Genomic DNA, 19,661 nt, shown 5'->3' on the forward strand with positions numbered 1-19,661 from the left:
CCTCTCTCTGTGTGAGAGAACAGGATGCTGTGCGTGCGCGCTCGCTCGCTTGTGGGCGCGTGTGTGTAGGCTTTAGCACGGGGACGCCTCAGTCCTCATCATGATGAGCGAGTCGGGCTCACGAGGAAGGCTTTTCTAATAAAGACTGCATCTACTGTATAGTATGTGCTCGCAGCGTGGGATTAGTGCGTAACTTTGACTCTTTTACGCGCATCATCCATCTCTTCTTCTTCTTCTTCTTCTTCTTCTTTTATTTCTTTCATTGCAGACATTATAGTGTGGCAACTGTGTGGATGATGGGCACACGGGAGTGGGCTGCTGCTGCCCACCAAGTCTGACTGTTTTAGAGGAGCTGAGAAGAAGAAGAAGAAGAAGATGTAAAGAGTCCTCCGCAGGCATCCTCATCCAGCAGATCCTCATCCATCACAACATGCAAAAAGGGATGAGACTCAATGACGGCCACATCACCTATCTGGCGCTTTTGGCGAAGAAGGACGGGACGAGGCGAGGTTGCCTGAGCAAGAAGAGCTCCGACAACACAAAATGGCATTCAAAGTGGTTCGCCTTGTTGCAGAACATGCTATTTTATTTCGAGAGCGACTCCAGCTCGCGCCCCTCCGGACTGTACCTGTTGGAGGGATGCGTGTGCGACCGCGCGCCCTCACCCAAACCGTCTCTCTCTGCCAAGGAATGCTTAGAGAAGCAGGTAAGAGAGATATCCATCACACATACTGAGGAGGAGAGCAGCTCCACATCAGTCTGACACTGTCTCAGTGAGGATGGGAGAGAAAACTTGCTTTCATCAGTGTGGTGCAACATTTACAAGAGGAGGTTTTATTCTGTTTACGCAGCAAAATCAGAAAAAGACACAGTTGCTGTTTTTTTTTTATCCCCAACATCTATTTATCACACAGAGATGCTCACTTGACGTTCAGTGTTACGTAATTGCGTCATTTTTTAACTGATTGATTGTCTCGATTGTGCACTAAAATAGCCTCAGCATCACAAAAATACAAAAAGAAGCTGACAGGATAAATGCAATTGCAATGTGAAACTTTGCAACCACTTTCCTCCCATTTCTTTCCTGCAGCACATTTATTTATTTTTATATAAGAGACTGTATTTTTAGACACCTCCAAGTGTGCAGCAGCTCATAATGTCACATCACAAAATACAAAAAGAAGCTGACAGGATAAAATGCAATTTATCTGTGAAACTTTGCAAACCACTTTCCTCCCATTTCTCTCCTCGTCGTTGTTGCAGCACATTTTTTTTTTTTTATAAGAGACTGTATTTTTAGACACATCCATTTTTAACTGATTGATTGTCTCAATTGTGCACTAAAATAGCCTCAACATCAACAAATACAAAAAGAAGCTGACAGGATATAAATGCAATTTATCTGTGAAACTTTGCAAACCACTTTACCTTCCTCCATCACTCCATCATCCTCGTCATCACTCCTTGTTGCAGCACATTTATTTATTTTTTATATAAGAGACTGTCTTTTTAGACACCTCAAGCAGCTCATAATGTCACATCACAAAATACAAAAGAAGCTGACATGATAAAATGCAATTTTTCTGTGAAACTTTGCAACCACTTTACCTTCCTCCATCCTCGTCATCATGCTTTGTTGCAGCACATTTATTTATTTTTATATAAGAGTCTGTATTTTCAGACACCTCCAAGTGTGCAGCAGCTCATAATGTCACATCACAGAAATACAAAAAGAAGCTGACAGGATAAAATGCAATATATCTGTGAAACTTTGCAACCACTTTCCTCCATTTCTTTTCCTCGTCATCACTCCTTGTTGCAGCACATTTATTTATTTTTTTTATATAAGAGACTGTATTTTTAGACACCTCCAAGTGTGCAGCATGCAGTTCATAATGTGGGGAGTTAAACTTAAAACAGAATCCAAACTTTGCAGGTTTCCATCTTTTGGAGGAGAGCTGCTGCCCCCTTCCTTCTCCTGCATGTCGTTTTGACGTATTGATTTAATTCCTTGTCTTGATATTAATAGCATCCTTACCTTGGCAACTGCGTCTCCCCGGTTCACAGCGGCTCGGTTCATTTCTCATTATTATCAGAGGGTTGTTAACGACAGCCATGAATGAATGAATGTCCCAGGCATGCTGCTTTTGTCTGTCAGCACATCCCCCCATTGGTTTTAATTCCTAGGATTAACATGTGTGAGGGCTACACAATTTCCACTGTTTTTTAATGCCAGTGTTGACAGGGTCAGATATAATCTGAGGGAAAAGCATGGTTGCCTCTGGTGAAATGGTATTGAGGGGTTAGGGAAGGTTGCTGCTGGAAGGAATAAACCTTGTGTGGCATAAAAGCATTTAAGAGCAGAGAAGTGGTCAAGCAGCTGTGAGCTATGACTGCAGTCACCTTTTCAAATCCAGCTCTGCCAGCTGCAGCCTCTTCTGCTTTCCCCTGCAGCAGAGCCGGTAAAGAAGTCATTTTATCTCTTAATAATCTTTGTTTATAGAGGCAAACAGGTTTGCACCATGCAATGCTATTAACATGTTAAATTTAGCAAGTTATTTTCCTTTTGAGTGTATGTATGAAAGTTTTAGGAAAAGGCCACACTGGAACCGGGGATGTTGGGGTTCCTGATCAGGATTGTTGCATGTCGCCTGGAATAAAAAAAAAAAAAAGAAAACAGACTGGCAGGTGTTCAGAGCAGGTTTTTACTCCAAAAAGCTGTTTCTAAATAACTCCAGTGCGAGATTAAACCTGCAGTAGGCAGAATGTTTTTGGCATCATTGGGCAAAAATTCCATAATAACCTTTCAGCATGTTGTAATTCAAGTGCTCTGAGAGAAAACTAGACTTTTGCACCTCCTCATGGCTCTGTTTACAGGCTTTAAAAGATCTTGGCCAAGGAAGACTTTGGCCATTTCAGAGAGAGAGAGAGCGTTCCTATTGGCTGTTCATTCAACAGAGGAGGCTGTCAATCGCTCACAAACTCCGATCAAACGGTCAAACTAGGCAGCGCTGATCAAATAGGAATCAATATTCTGTTACTGTAATGACTATTTCTCGGCTCAGATGTTGTCAGAAACATCTTGTAGTGTACAGTTTAGCTGTAAAATGAGAAAGTGTGCTCCAGCTGGTGCGCGGTGCTTGGTATTTCCTCAACTGATCTCAACATGGCTGCCGGGTCACAAACTTTCTCATTTCACAGCTAAACAGTACACTACAAGATGTCTCTGAAAACGACAAGGCTCCAGCTCGGCTCTGATTGGTTGTTTTCCTCCGGTCTGTGAAATCTTGCAGATGCCATTAAGAGCACCGGAGGACACAGAGGCACATGATTCTTTTTTTCTTCAGATTACCTGTCTCATGCACTACTGTCAGGATATAGTGACTGTTTTATAAAAACAACTTTTTTTTATCATATTTGCTCCAATTCTACCCACTGCTGCTTTAAAGGAACAGTGTATAAAATTTTTGGGGATCTTAACCAATTTCTTAACTAAGAACTAAGAATCTTAACTACGTTACAGTGGTTTTGCACTCACCGGCTGCAGTGAGTGGAGAGATACTCAGTTGGTTGCAATCTGCAACCACACCACTAGATGACGCTAAATCCTGCAGACTGCACCTTTTAAGTTACAGCTTAAAAACTGTCCAGTTCTAGATAACTAGAATTTAGATTCAGCACTCTCTTGGAATAAAATCTCATTGTCCACCATGCATTGGTAGTTCTAATTAAATATGAATAGCTAAAATATCCAAAACAGTTTGATGATATTTGTACGTATTTTTATGCTATACGGTCAGGCTCAAATTTTAATCCTCTAAAAAAACAAATAAACTGTTGAATTATTTAGCTTCTCAGTGTTGAAAATCTACTTACTGTAGGTTGTTATAATATTTATATTTTACTATATAAATGACAAATAAAGGACAGGTGCAGGTTAAATTCGTTGTACAGTGGCTCCTACAGTTTCTGTATGTAGCAGCCGTACCTGGTGTCGCTGTCCACGAACTCTGCTGTCACGTCATGTTCGTCAAACACATGCCCTCTGCTCTGTGTTGGCAGAGCTGTCACGATTAGTATCAGTGTCACCAAGAGGGCGCCATACAGATGTGCCAGCAGAATTTAGACAATTCAGTACAAGTGAATGCATGTTTATTTAACCCTAGACAATTTTTGTTTCCCGTCACAGAGTCAACTTTAGGTTTTGGGGGGGGTTACAGTCCTCTGCAAGAAAAAAACAACACCAGTTGTTTGTCATCATGTGAACTTTTAGAGTTTTTATTTTTTTACCAAGTAGATAAGTTGCCTAAAATTAACCAGACCTTAACTAAAGGTAGCAGATCAGAAAGAGCACAAATAGGTTGTTTTGAAAGGCGCCAACTAACAACCAACTTTGTCTTTTAGTTATGAGAACTTTTTGGTCACTCTCATAGCGCACGTAAACTATTAAACTTTGCTCACCGTCAAGCCTATTTCCTTGTCAGGACAAGAGCTCCGTTCTTGGGATGGACTAAGTGACATCGATGATGACAGCTGTTCATGCAGGCTGCTCCAGTGAATTTATTTCAACAGTGAATTAAATGAATTTGAGAAGCCTTCAATTAGCATAACACAGTCTTCTGTTCAGCACGTGTCCCTTTACATAATATGTGTCAGGAATAAATTCTCTCAGTTTTGTGTTATTTGTGCAGAGAGTGTGAAATTTTGTGCACACGTATATATAAAATTTGGACGGGTATTTGCACAAAATGCTTAGTTTGTAGTGTTTAATCAATCACGCCAGTGTCTGCATGTGTCCACATCTGTACATCTTGTGTGACTTGGCTTGAAGTCTGTATTCGCCTCACCGTGTCCTCCTGCATACGCCGATGTCGATCTATAAAAGGTGAAATGAGGACAGAAAGAGTAATCGATGCTCCAGGTGTCTGAGGGCATACAGATTTCCTTTTCACTTTCCTCACGCTGGAAAAACAAAGAATGACACTCGAGTCAGTGAGCAGACTGCGGAGGTCATCTGAGGCAATGCTACTGTAGATTTCTGACATTAAACCTGTTACATATGCAGATTACAACAGATTTCTGTTGAGCGTGTCGGTGGTGTGTGTGCATGTGTGTGTGTCAGAGCTGCAGGAGGAATGGCCGGGCGAGTGCTGGATCTTATCTCTGTGTGTGTGTGACAGGGAGAGGGACAATGCAGCGAATAGATGCCAGGCCAACTGCCACCTTGCAGGGCTACAGCGCTTTTTATAGCCCTCACTCCTCAAGAAGGCAAAAGATCTCTCCCTCCCTCCCTCCCCGTCTGTCTCTCTCTCCGTTCTCATTGTATTCTTTGGAGTGTTCTACTTTTTAAATGTTTTTATTCCCCATTTAGAAGGCGAGCTACGTTTAAGCCCACAGTTACTATGGCAACCCCTATTTGCATCTGAAAAAGTGCATTTGAAGGGGCCAACGAAATGTGCAACAACATGCCTCGGCATTGTGCTTCACTTAGCAAGTGCAGCAAATGTGGGCACATGAGAAATGTGAGGTGGAGAGGGGTAGAGGGGGAGATGAAGTGGAAATGCTTCATGTTTTTTGTTTGTCATTTGTTTCACTTATATAAACAAATTTCACAAAAAGAAAAAAACAAAAGAAAAAAATATCTTTTCATAAAGATTTATTTTATTTTGAGTCTACAGTTCATAAATTTATACCAAATTAAGTTTATACAGTAAACAGTTTTTATAATGTATAAACTACGGCTGTGTATTGGCAAGAATCTGGCGATATGATACGTATCATGATATAGGCGTTATAATTCAATAAATTGTGATTTATTGCGATACTGTAAGCAAGGTGATATATTGTGATTTTTTTAAAAATCTAATTTTAGGAAAACTGTCACAGTATAAAGAAAAAATGCCATATGCATAATGGAAAGGTTTATTTTTTTAATGTAATCAGGACAGTGAGATCTGCCTTTTCATTTATCACAGTCCCTATAGCCTCCAACATCATAGCACTACTTTGAGAGGACACATCTCTTTGCCAATAAAATAAAGTATCGATTGAGTTAAAGGACCAGCGTGTAACAATAAGGGGGATCTATTGGCAGATATCGAATGTGATAGTAATAACTATGTTTTCTTTAGTGTATAATCACCTGATAATAAGAATTGTGTTTTCGTTACCTTAAAATTAGCTGTTTACATCTAGGGAGTGGGTCCTCCTCACGGAGTCCGCTATGTCGCACCGGCATGTTTCTACAGTAGCCCAGAACGGACAAATCAAACAACTTAACGTTTCCTGCTTGGGCCAGAGTCGCTCCTGTCGCCGCCGCTCTGTCTCTCTTACTTCACCACTCAATTCCCTCTTACACACACACTTTACTCTTATAACAACTGGCTCTAGAGAGGGCCATTCGCGTTTTCATGTCGGCCACTGTAGCTCTCCGACACGCTTGGCACATGGGAGAGGCTTCAGTTGGTTGAAATCTCATCACCTCACCGCTAGATACCGCCAGATCCTACACACTGGACTTTTTAATCTTTGCTTTACACTATTAATTAAAAATCAATACAGTGTTTTTGAGAATCGATACAGTATCACAAAATATATTATAGCGATATTTTAATATTTTCTTACACCCCTAGTAAAAACAGCACGACTGTGGTCAGTGTAAAGTAATCACAGTAGAATGTAATTTGTTAAAATCATGTTTACAAGCAATAATATTAGAATCATAAAATTAGAAAAAGTCATAAAGTATCAAAGTGATAAGACAATGTTAAGTAGGTTTTTGGAGTTGTTAAAGAGGGACGGGGTCTCCATGACACCAAACAGAACATTAGGGTAGCTGTAAATGCATATGTATATACTATATGTATAATAATAATAATAATAATAAAAACACTCTTTTGAACAAAGATTTTTAATGTCTACTCAAAATAGGATCTTTATTTAAAAAAGAACTGGATCAAAACATTTTTTAGAGATAAAATTGCTCTGAAGTTTAGTAATTGGAGGCCACCATTATCATAATCATTACATAAAGTAAATGTGTTTAATCTTTTCTCTCTTCAGTTTAATACCTTTTGTTCATAGATTTTAAACAAGGATTTACTACGGGCTACGTTGTCTCACTTACCGAGAGATAGTGTCTCTGTGGCAAAAAAAAAAAAGGCTTGACACACCAGCTCACAGGAAGCGGGAGATGGGAAGCACATTATTGACAAAGGCCCATTCTGCTGCTCATCAGGAAATATGGAACATTACTCCCCTTCACAAATGATTTGCTCCTGGCATTTGGGAGGGATAAAAAATCCAATATATTGGATTTGTGGGGGTCTATTTACAATGCATCAGTGTTATATAATTTGATGTGTTTCTACCACAAATAGGCTGTCTGTACTGTTGTTGCAATGACCACCACTTTGTTGATTTGAGGGTTTTATCTGATAAGACTATTAGAAAACAATTCCACATGCATTTGCCATAATTGCCATTTGTGAACCTTTAAGGCTCTGGGGTCACTGGGGATAATTGGCGAGGATGCAGAGGTGTCTGTGTCACTAAAACGCAGCCGAATCACTGGGACAAAGCAAAACAAAACGTGGCGTCAGTCGAGAGGCTTCCGCCAATTCAGAGGTGAGTTGCCAGGTTACAGGCAGAATGCACAGAGGCTTTATAATGAATCTCTCAAGACGTTTCTCTCAGGATCTCTCTCTCTCCCACTCATTCACACACACACACGGGCATGCATGTGTGTAGACATACAACTTCGGTTTCAACAAAATGTAGGTTTAAGCCGGCCAGTGATGACGAATCATGCAAGGTTTTCCCTTAGATAGGTCTTCCTGCAGATCGTCAAGGAAACATTGTGCATCTTTCCCTAAAACCCTTTAATATTTTCTGATTGTCTCATTACATGGTGAACAAACATTTGACTCTTTCTATCGTGTCGATTTCCAGTACTACTTCACCGTCACGTTCAATCATGACAACCAGAAGGCTTTGGAGCTGCGCACGGAGGACGTCAAGGACTGTGATGAGTGGGTGGCTTCCATCACACAGGCCAGGTACCTCTCACACAACATGACCTCTCACCTACATATACACACACATTCAGCTGAGGATGAAGATTTAGTTGAGAATGTGTGTGTGTACACTGTGATGTAGGAAATTGAAAGGGTTTTTAGAGCCTATCAGGTAGAAAAAATCTACCAACCCATAGATTAGCATGTAATTCTCCATAATATTGTAAGACATTAAAATCCCCAAACCTTGAGATATAAGGTTTCCAAAACAGTCGATTACAGTACTATTAACTTCTTAAAGCCTGTTATTTTAAAGACCTCTAATCAATCAAAACAATCACATCTTGCATAACGCAGTAAACGTCAGTATTCTCGTCACACTGAGCCAGACAACACAAGAGCCACAGAACAACAACCACATTATGTTTCCTGCTAAAGTCTCCTTGTTATGTAACTTATGAACACACATCTTGTCCTGCACCTCAGCTTGTTGAACGAGCGATCAGACAAACGTTCACAGAGGAAACGTGCACTGCTAACATTTGCACGTTAGTTAACTAATTAGCCGCTCAGCAGTAGCACATTAAAAGGCATGTAAACGTACCTGCAAATGTCACTTTGGTCTGAGATGCTGGGGTGGTCCTAACTCTTCAATACCACTGACAACATGTTGTCTGTCCATGACATAGGCTATGGCAGTCTGTTTACTTTGTCTCTCTGTCCCTACGATGTAACACCGGTGTTCTGACAAATAGGGCTACCGCTCAGAATAACCTACCAGCACGATGTGCAGTGCGTTTCAGAGGAGAAAAGAAATACGCCCATAACTTTTACCTACATTTATAGAAGTAGTAGGCCATTCTGATAGATCTTTCCTACCTGACAGAACGAGCTACTCAGGTCCATCAGACTAGTCTGGCAGGATGAGGCACTGGTAGGTCATTCTGAGAGGGTAGCTCTGTTTGTCAGAACATCGGCACTCTGGCCGCCTGCCAGCTGCTTTTAATAATAAAACTATTAACAATACATTTAGAAACATGTTGACATTATTTTTGGATGACTGAACGTGATTTCAGTTGGACTCTGAAATGAGATACAATGAATTGTATCCTAACAAGAATCGAATATGACGCAGCAGTCAGTATGCTAGAATGCTCACAATTACAATGCTAACATGCTGACGTCTAGGTAGGCTATAATGTTTACCGAGGGCATCATCTTAGTTTAGCATGTTAATGTTTATTTAACAAGCACAATATTAATGTGATAATCTGGTATCCCTGTCCTCTTCAATATATTCTGCCTTCAGTTCATCGCTTAATGATGCCTTCAAATGAAACTCGTGAGCTTGTGTTTACAACATGGGAAGTCGTGTACACAATATCGTTGGCGTTCAAGTGGTTAAGTCGTGAAGAACACCGCTGCTAAGCAAAGGCAATATTAGGCTAACAATTTAGTAAACTAGCAAGTGAGAAACGTTATCCAGGAAATGCAAAGGCATAATGACAGAGGAAAAAGATGAAGCAGTTGGGAATATCAACATTTTCCTCAGACTTATTATAAAATTACCAAGAAAAACAATATAATTACAATATATCAACTTATTATGCACCGAAAAATTAACTTCTATGGCCTCCGCATTTCTCATAACGTAAAAAAACCCATCACAACTCGTAAACTCTGAGCTTTCAGAACCTTTCCACTTACGAGGTCGTGAATACGACATGAGAGAGGGCGTTCATATGGACTCATTTCGTGAACACGGTAAACACGACCCCGCTTGAAGTCACCACATGTCCCGGTAGGATCAGAGAATAGAGTTACAGAAGTTTGTGAATGAACAACTTTAACCTTCCCCCCGTTCTTCTCTACTGTAAAATTATGAGCGAAATGCCCCTTTAAGATTCAGAGACAGAAGAGGGTCATGAAAGCAGAGCGATACAATCACTGTAAATGTCAGCAGTGTGCATTTGTATGGCAAAAGGTCAATTGATTGGACTTATTGAAGATTACATATTGATTAGTGCTCGGTCAAGCCAGCAGCACTTACTGTACAGGAGTAAGTTGGCCTGTAAGCATGTAATACACCGCAGGGCAATGAAGATCTCTACTTACATATCATTATAAGGTTTTATAGATGGTTTCTCATGTCTGGATGCCATATTCTAATGCTTTGAATTTCTTTTTTACTATTTATTTATTTCAGCACATTTCCACTTTAACAAACTGTTTGCGATGTTGATCAAATTAAACTAAAACCCTTTGTTGAACTGGGTAATGCTCCGAATTACCGCTCATGCAGAAGCAGGCTTTACACATGGTTTGCTAAGCCCACAAGTATTTGAAGAACTGGTTGCGTAAGTCTCCGTGCTCGGTACGGACGTAAGGTCTGTGGTTCAAAACATTTGCTGATCAGAAGTCTGTTTTTGCTTTGATAAATCTATGGAGAGAGCCCATGAAACATGCGTTAATGAGGTCCTTACGATGTCTGTGTGTGTGTCTGTATAGTTACAGGAACCTGGCTACAGAGCATGAGACCCTCATGCAGAAGTATCTCCATCTACTCCAAATAGTGGAGACGGAGAAAACGGTTGCCAAGCAACTTCGACAACAGATAGAGGACGGGGAAATCGAGATAGAGCGGCTAAAATCAGAGGTAACTTGCCTTGTAATTTCATGCTTGTAATACCTGTGAGTGTGTGTTTTGTATTATGGTACACAGTGGAGCGACGGAGAGAAAAGATGGAAGTAAAAGTAGTCAGGCATAGAGTATAAAGACAGAAAGGGCAATGGACAAAGGTCAAGACCCAGATTCCAAACCACAATGTTGTGAGTTCATGGCGAGCGTCGCAGCTTGCAGCGCCCCCGGGATGTCCTTGTTAGAGACTCTGCAATACTGTTGAGTGTTTTGTATCCTAATTATTCAGTCTTAACTAGATCAAATGCATCTCTCTTTAATGTGCTAATGGCTAGCTCCAATTGAACTGAATGTTTTCAATATGCATGAATCAGCCTCTATTGTACCTGATACCGCAGCCTGCACCACAAAATGATAATCAACTGTCTCACTTTTCATGGCTAAAACGTGTAGTAGTAATGGATTTTGGGTTGTTTTGTTTAATTTGAGTTAAAAGCTGTTTTTCTCTGGTCTATTCTTATTCATAGGACACTCACTGTCAGTCTAATAGGAGTAAATGAAACAGGGTTGAATAAAATACATTTAGATGCAGCTGGTACTGTACAGTTTGTTCATACTGTATATAAATTCTTAGAAACCAGCTAATGGACGGTAACAAAGTTGAACAAAAACCCCAAAACACTGAATAAAACATTCAGAATCATAATAAAAACACAGGGTGCAGAGAGAGAATATGACATGACCAAGATCACGAGTATGGATTATAGCAGCATACAGTGTGAGGTACTCATCTTTGCCCACTCAGTCAATGCAGTGTTTGATTTATTGTGTTGGATTTCAGATCGCTGGACTGCTCAAAGACAATGAAAAGATCCAGTCGAATCCAGAGGTACCTCCCAGTGAAGATGACACCGAGATCAAGAAGATCAAAAAGGTGAGATCTGACTGCTTCGGTGCTGCGAAGGAGAAAGCCTGACTCACTCTTCTTTCTTTATCAAGAAAAAACTAAAGTAATGCAAAGAGGAAGACCAAGAAGGAGGGGAGGGAAAGTTTGATCTGTTCCAGCAGGGATACGTATGGTTTCTGAAACAGGTTTTATTTTTAACCTTCATTTATTCAGGGAAGCTCACTCTCGCATTCACAGCAGGGAGCTCCTCATCCACTACAACCACCGGCTTGTTCTGTCTGAAGCAGCTGCCTGCTCCTTAATGAAGCTGGAGAGTTTGGAAAGTTTTTGGAAAGCCAGTTACTTTAAAGCTGCGAAAGCTGAGGCGACGAACCTGCAGATAATTATCACCCGAATCTGCAGTTCCCCTCAGCTCTACAGAGCGTTTTAGTGTCTTTGAGCTCAGTGTTTTGGTTTTTGCTGGCCCACAACTTTTCTGTTTTGGTTCACTCTCAACAATGACCGATCCTAAGTCCCGCTCCCCCTTAGTTACTGTTGCTAGGTCGGACAAACTTGACAAAAAGAAACATACTTCGACATACTTAAGGGTGGCAGGAAGCAGAGATAATATAACAAAATCAGAAAAAATCATGCAGGTTCACCAGGTTCCAGCGGGGCCTCCGGTAGCGACCTGTAGTCAGAGCTCCGGCGGGAGGTGGAGAGCTCTGGGTCCGGCAGAAGCGGCTCCACCTCCGGCCAGGAACAGAGCTTCACCTCGCTGCTCCGCCATTCCCTACTGGGAGTCAACACCAACACCAACACCACGCTGCTGGAGGCCCAGGCCGTATTGCTGGGCCCGCTGGAGGGAAGGGAGGCACCGGAGAACCAGAATCAGGACGGCACAGGGCAGACGGTCAAACCCTGCTTTAGTAAAATGAGAGGTTTTCTAAAGGGACTTTGGTGCTCGGAAACATTACCGCTTTTATCCACCAAAATCAACACAAAAGGAAAGTTCCTCATAGTAACTGTGACTGTATACAATGTAATGTGTCCATAAAGATTGTGACAGCAATGTAATATGACTTACATGTTACCTTTGAACAGACGTAGCATGTCTAAGTACTGTATAACAGGAAAGGGGAAAGTTGGCTGAGGCTCTGACGGGTTTCAACTGCTCAACTGTTATTGGAGCATAGAGCGAAAAGGAGCAGGACTTTGGAAGGGTCAATTGTTTCCAGCCTCAGCAGGTAGCTGTATTCTTGTATTCATAGCGGTGACAGACATTAGCTTCAAGATCTGAGTCTGATAGGTGCATTTGTGCATTCCTCCTCTTCACCTCGTGAAGTTGGAAATCTTTACGTTTACTTCCAGGAAGGAGGACTATATACATCTGGCAGTGAAGAGTAACAGCGACCAGTCGTCGCTATCTAACAATGCTTCATGTAAACAATGATAATTGTCTTAAAAAGTTAATGAAATCCTAAAAAGTTATGTGACTCTTTCACTTAAAAGTTTTTAAAATGAGAAAATACTCAGTACTTTTCATTTGTCAAGTATTTAATATATACAGGAGTATACAAAAATAAGCTTTACCGTGTGGTTATAGACTATTTATTTATTGAATTACCAGAAAACATGCTATATTTTGATATACGTATATAGTTATCATGATATGAAATGACCTATATCGCTCAGCCCTAGTTGTAATCCATTTTCCCAGACTTAATTTTAAATGAAATATTGTTTTAATGTCACATGATAACTTCAGTGTATTAACAAATCATGGCTGTCCAGTGAAAATTAGGTATGATCCAAATTTTGGCGTAAAGTTGGAGGACGAAAGACAGAATTAGCCTACTTACTAGGTTAGCAAAACCCTTCCAAAACCAAATGGATTACCTCAGTATAGTCACAAATGCATGCATGCACACACACATACAAACAATGGTAGCTTAACATCTGTGTGCCAACCTTTTTCATCACAGGTCCAGAGTTTCCTGCGAGGTTGGATTTGCCGCAGGAAGTGGAAAACCATCATCCAGGACTACATCCGTTCACCCCACGCTGAAAGCATGAGGAAGAGGAACCAGGTAGTGTTCAGCATGCTGGAGGCCGAGGCCGAGTACGTCCAGCAGCTCCACATCCTGGTCAACAACTTCCTGCGGCCGCTCCGCATGGCTGCCAGCTCCAAGAAGCCGCCCATCACTCACGATGACGTCAGCAGCATCTTCCTTAACAGGTGAGACTGGTGGTGAGAGTGGTTATGATAGTGGTTAGACTCGGTGCAGTGGGAGCTGCCAACAGGTAGAAACAATAGCTCATGACAACCATTTTGCTTGTTTGTTTTTATCAGTGAGACCATCATGTTCCTCCACCAGATCTTCTACCAGGGCCTGAAGGCCCGGATAGCCAGCTGGCCGACGCTGGTGCTGGGTAAGAGACACGGAGACGAGCCCTCAGTCACCGACACGGTTCAACATTAGGCTTGTTTTTGTTGGGATTTGTTAAAGGGTCAGTTCACCTAAATCCCACATAAAAAATAAAAGAGACTTTTGCCACCAACCCAGCATAACGGAGGATGGCTTGTGGCGCTCTTAGCATTAAAAAATCATATATATAAAATCTTATTTTTCTAGAAACAATGTCCTTTTCCCCCACATGATTCACACTGTAAACAACATAACTCTGAATTATTTTGTTCTTAAGTGCAACCTGTTTCATTGTTCAAATTAAGATTTAATGATCAGGCACAAATCAGGCTGAATTCAGATCAGCACAATCTGAATTTAGGTGTTAATATATTAATAGAGCAACTGACTCTTTTCCATGGAGAATGATTTAAAATAAATAGCCTGTGTTTTTAGCCCTTGCTCACTGGTTGTTTGTGTATGATTTAATTGCTTATGGGTTATCTTTGTTATGATTAAATGTACTGTATGAATGAATTAAACAAACAAAACATATTGTATATATTCATGAAGATTTCTGCTTCTCTTTACAGCGGACCTGTTTGACATCCTGCTGCCAATGCTGAACATCTACCAGGAGTTTGTGAGGAACCACCAGTACAGCCTGCAGATCCTGGCCCACTGCAAGCAGAACCGAGACTTTGACAAGCTGCTGAAGCAGTACGAGGCCAAGCCCGACTGCGAGGAGAGGACGCTGGAGACCTTCCTCACTTACCCCATGTTTCAGGTAAGAGTCCAGTGTGGATACCTGCAGTATTATTTATTACACAATCCACATACACTTAAAATAAAAGTATTCTGTGGCACTTGTTGAGCCTGTAAAGTACACGTTTACGCATAAACTTCCTTTTGAAAAAAACTCCATGTCGTAGTGCTCCAACAACAACGTGGTGAAATATATTCATATTCAATATTGTATTTACTTTTCTGAAGGCCTGAATTAACTGACATTGGTTTACCTGCTGGTAAACAGTAAGTTTCAAGTTAATATTGTAAAGCAATCTGATGCAACAACTGTGGCTTTTCACATTTTCACATTTTCACATTTCTGACTTTGAATTCTATCACAGTTAAACGAGTTAAAGTGTCGTGGTTTTAAACATTGCACACGGTCAAAATGCCTCCATGTATTGTCAAAATCACACAGGGATGTCTGACATATCACTTATGTGTTCAACCTATAGCGCCTCATTAGGTCAATTTGTTTCATTTGTATACATAGTTGTATTGTTGGTAAGATTTATGCAGCTGCATTTCAGGTCTTTTTAAAGTCAGACACATGCCCATTTGACAGTATTTGTCATTCTGGTTTGGTATAAACTGGACGAATGATTTCTGTTAGATGGCTTTTATGTATAAAAACATTGACCGTTAATCGTGGCTCCCCCATCAGGGCAACAGGTGTAACATTTAAACACCAAAGTGCATCGTTTCGTTATCTTTACAACTTTCATAGTTGCATCAGGAATGCAGCAGTTATGGCCGTTATGAAAAAATCAAAATCATGATCTTTAGTACGAATGCCTCTATTAGGCGTTCAATTTATTATTTATTTGTGTAAAAAACTATTTTACATTTTAAAAAATTGGTCCATTGTGAGACGTCAACATAGAGAACTTGTCCTGTGTTTCTTGATGTTCAGTAATGAGATGACGTGCAAACAGTCGTAGCGCTTTTGCACAACAAACTATTCAAATAAACTGAGGTTCTCAACGCTGCATCAACAGCAGAACAGAAACATCGCTCTCTCTTTCTCTCTCAGATCCCTCGTTACATCCTGACGCTGCATGAGTTGCTGGCTCACACCCCCCATGAGCATGTGGAGAGAAACAGCTTGGACTACGCCAAGTCAAAACTGGAGGAACTTTCCAGGTAGATCTGCTGTCAGCCAGTCAATCAAGCGATTGAAAGTATTTTGTACATTGTGCTAGAGTGTATGTTACAACTCAAAGAAACTCAGTGTGAATGAATTAATGCAGAGATGTCTATCAGGTTCATACAGGGACTTTGTGGAGGGATACTCTCTTAACAATTAATTGAACTTGAACTGTGAAGTACCTGAATTCATTCTGTCCCTTCAGAATCATGCACGATGAGGTGAGCGAGACAGAGAACATCAGGAAGAACCTCGCTATTGAACGGATGATCGTGGAGGGTTGTGAAGTGCTGCTGGACACCAGTCAGACATTTGTTAGGCAAGGTAAGTCAAATTGACTTTTATATTGGTTAGTTTGCTAACTTTATGGTCAGTAAATACACCAAAGACAATTGAGGGTAAACGTTGTAGGAATTGAACACTGAAACTCATTAATTTATTCAAATGTATAGTTTATCTAATTAAGGAGGCCACATCTGAACCCACAATAAAGAACTAAAGAACAGTCACACAACCATCATTGGGCAATTTACTTGAAAACTGTGATTGATTACATATTATGAAAAAGCAATTTAAAACGTCCAAAGTACTGCATTACATTACACGTTACTTTACTTCTGTTACTCAGCTCAGCTCCGTCAAAGTTACTTTACACAACAAACACACGTGTTAACGTTGTAGAAATAGAAAACGAGATGTTGTAGTTTAACAAGCCTTTAACAATTTGGAGGGATTTACTGACCTTTGCCTTGGTGACACAGCTTTCCACAGGATCCTAGAACTCAAGTCCCCGCGCCAAGCTAGCATGTATAGGTGGAAATCAACAATCACTTAAATCGATTAGTTTAGGTCAAAGAATCAATCACTGAGTATGTAGTTTGTTTACTTTTTTACTAAGCTAAGCAGACGCGTCACCGTTCAAATGCCCTTCAGTGCATATGTCAGTAAGTGAACGCATCAGCGATCATACCGCTGTGACTTTCAGTCGGATTCTGGTCCAAGCTGTCACGTTCAGTACAATACAAAACTAGCTGCACAAGCACCGTACATAAGTTTAACAGCTCAGCAGCCTGTTATTGATGACAGAGTCATCAGATTATGATTGTTGATTGTTGTTAACGAGGAAGTAATGCACAGTGTATCACAGCTGAGCTGACAACGGTGCTCAGTCACCGGTGAGGCGAGTTCCACCGCTAAAAGCTACCGATTTGTTCAGTGACAATGGTGATTCAGAATATTCAGTTCAGTTTAAAGATTCATTGTTAAAGATTTGTTTGTACCAGAGTCTCCGCTGAACGCAGAGAGACCAAACTGATAATTAACCCACCATCTAACTCCTGGTAAGACAGCAAACAAGCTGACCCCTAAATTTCAAAGTAACGAGCGTTACTGAGATCAGCAACTGTAGTTATTACTGAATTTAAAACTTTAATCCCTTACACTACTCGTTACTGAAAAAAAAAAAAATCACATTACTGTAACGCGTTAACACTGCATGCAACATAAAGCTGTTTTTAACTGAAAATACTTTATATTATGACATTTAATCAACATTTTCTTTTGGAAGTCATTAAAAAACTTGGGAGTCCTTATGATATTGTCTTCATGGAAACTGTTGACTTCAAGTCAAAACACAAATGCACAAATGTGTAACCTTTATTATGAAATTGAAGAGCGATAAGCACGACCACCTGTGATCGACTTTATTGTCCCACACAGTCTTAAATGTGCAAAACAACATATCCAAGGGGCAGTTGTCATACTGACAAAAGTAGGAATGTATTACAGTTAAATATGAATTCTTCAACATACATTAAACACCATCCTCACACATCTCTTCTGCAACCTTTTTCTGTTGTGCTGCATCACATGTACGCTCACACAGATGTTCAACACTTTCCTCCATCTCTGCAGACATGTGAATAAAATCCTCGACTATAGTGACGCACAAAAACACGCCTGTTATGTATTTCACTGTAACTGCAAACTACAAAACAACAGAAGTGTGAATGTTTACACACACATTTTACTCTGTGAATTTACAGCTACAGTAGTAGCAAACATGTTGTGCATTTGTCTTTTAAATGTCCACACCTGATAATACAAGGGTGTGTGGACCTTGCGCTACAGGAATAGCTGAGGGAGTGTCAATTAATTATTCCCATAAAAGGCTTTCGATGGTTAAACAACAATTACAAGATCAAGGCCAAAGTCAGATTTCATGTGTTTCCTTGTGCGTGGGTGCGTGCCTGCGTGTGATGCTCTACAGGTTCCCTGATCCAGGTGCCGATGAGCGAGAAAGGGAAGATCACGAGAGGCCGACTGGGCTCTCTGTCTCTGAAGAAAGAAGGCGAGCGACAGTGTTTCCTCTTCTCCAAACATCTCATCATCTGTACCCGCGGCTCTGGGGGAAAACTTCACATCACCAAGGTACAGTAGAGGACCTGATACTAAAAACATACAACCCAATAAAGTGAGGTTAATATTTTCTTTACAACAGATCAAACCTCTCTAAAATGATAGGAGCTAATTCAAACAATTTGGGGGTTTGGAATTACAATTTCCATGATTGAGGGGTGAGACATTGAAAATGAAAAGGTTGACAAAGCCTCGCACTTTGCCCAACTGTTACTGTATGCAGAATCATTATTTAAAATTTCATTTGTCAGTCATGTGTGTATAAGTGTGTAGATACATTATCAAACTCTACTATTTTGAAATAAAAGTACATAAAAGAGGCATAAACTGACATGTGATGTAACTTGATAATTATCATTTATAATAATAATATTAATTATTATTATTAGTTTATCTTCTTTTTCTATTAGCTGGTAACAAACTGTATGTGACCTTGTGACCTTTCAACCCTGTCGCAGAATGGCACGGTCTCGCTCATAGACTGCACACTGATGGAGGAGGCAGAGGGGACAGATGATGAGTGTAAGTTACTGTGTACAGTATATTCAAATGTTCCTTAATTTGTATTATATGTACTGCATGTAGTAGTTGAAACATAAAACTATGCAGTTTTTCTGTTAAACCATTTGTGCCCAAAGACTATATTTAGTATGATGGGTAAAAAAGCCACAACATTTGTTCTGATTGGTCTAAAGTCTTGGATTTTGGTACGGAGTCGCCCAAAGTATAGGCAAGCATTTAACAGTACAACTTCGACATTTTAAGATCGCATGAAAAATCACACTTTTATTGATAGTCAAAGTCAGTATTTTGGAAAAATGAGGAAAAACACAACATTGTGTTTATTAAATGTTTTCCATATGATTTTTTTTTTTTTACACTGCATGTGTGCATATCTTTGATATTCAACTTATGAGTTCATAGATACCAAATACTTGTAGTTTCTGAGGTACAGATATTTTCTAACCGTACTATATCTAGTATTTGGGCACACGGGACGACTGTTTTTTCCTAAAATATAACGGAGTGTATTGCAAAAACAGTCGTCTCATGTGCCAAAGACTAGATACAGAATGATGAGAAAAAAAATCACTTTTCAGCCAACCGGTTTGATACATTTTTTATATTTCTTCACATTTGTGCAAGCCCAGAGAACATTTCCACAAAGGAAACAGGAACAGTTGTGGGCATATAGCTCAATAAACTACTGGACTTTGCATCACCTCCTCTGAATATTTGCAAACTTTACCAAAGACAAACTGTAACTCAAAAACTCAAAACTCAAATTGTACTATTTTGTGCAGTGTTTCCCTAATGTTACCCTGACTCCTAGTACCCACTTCTCTCCCACAGTAACTGT

At 40.2% G+C, this 19,661-nt stretch overlaps 1 protein-coding gene across 2 annotated transcripts in view; it reads left to right on the plus strand.

Moving 5' to 3' along the window:
• LOC141753180 (ras-specific guanine nucleotide-releasing factor 1-like) overlaps positions 1–19,661 on the plus strand; it is a 42,607-nt gene that overhangs the window by 5,779 nt on the left and 17,167 nt on the right. Inside the window, exons 2-12 of one of the 2 annotated variants that reach the window (XM_074611606.1) lie at positions 269–706; positions 7,951–8,057; positions 10,524–10,671; positions 11,495–11,587; positions 13,525–13,778; positions 13,893–13,972; positions 14,541–14,734; positions 15,770–15,879; positions 16,089–16,207; positions 18,153–18,313; positions 18,760–18,823. In XM_074611606.1, coding sequence (XP_074467707.1) covers positions 431–706; positions 7,951–8,057; positions 10,524–10,671; positions 11,495–11,587; positions 13,525–13,778; positions 13,893–13,972; positions 14,541–14,734; positions 15,770–15,879; positions 16,089–16,207; positions 18,153–18,313; positions 18,760–18,823 — 1,606 coding nt within the window. In that variant the 5' untranslated portion in view covers positions 269–430. Of the gene's footprint in view, positions 1–9; positions 707–7,950; positions 8,058–10,523; positions 10,672–11,494; positions 11,588–13,524; positions 13,779–13,892; positions 13,973–14,540; positions 14,735–15,769; positions 15,880–16,088; positions 16,208–18,152; positions 18,314–18,759; positions 18,824–19,661 lie in introns of those variants that run through there. The other variant, XM_074611595.1, reaches the window with a different exon arrangement.

This window comes from Sebastes fasciatus, chromosome 2 (genome assembly GCF_043250625.1).
Source record: "Sebastes fasciatus isolate fSebFas1 chromosome 2, fSebFas1.pri, whole genome shotgun sequence".
In the NCBI taxonomy this organism is placed as follows: Eukaryota; Metazoa; Chordata; class Actinopteri; order Perciformes; family Sebastidae; genus Sebastes; species Sebastes fasciatus.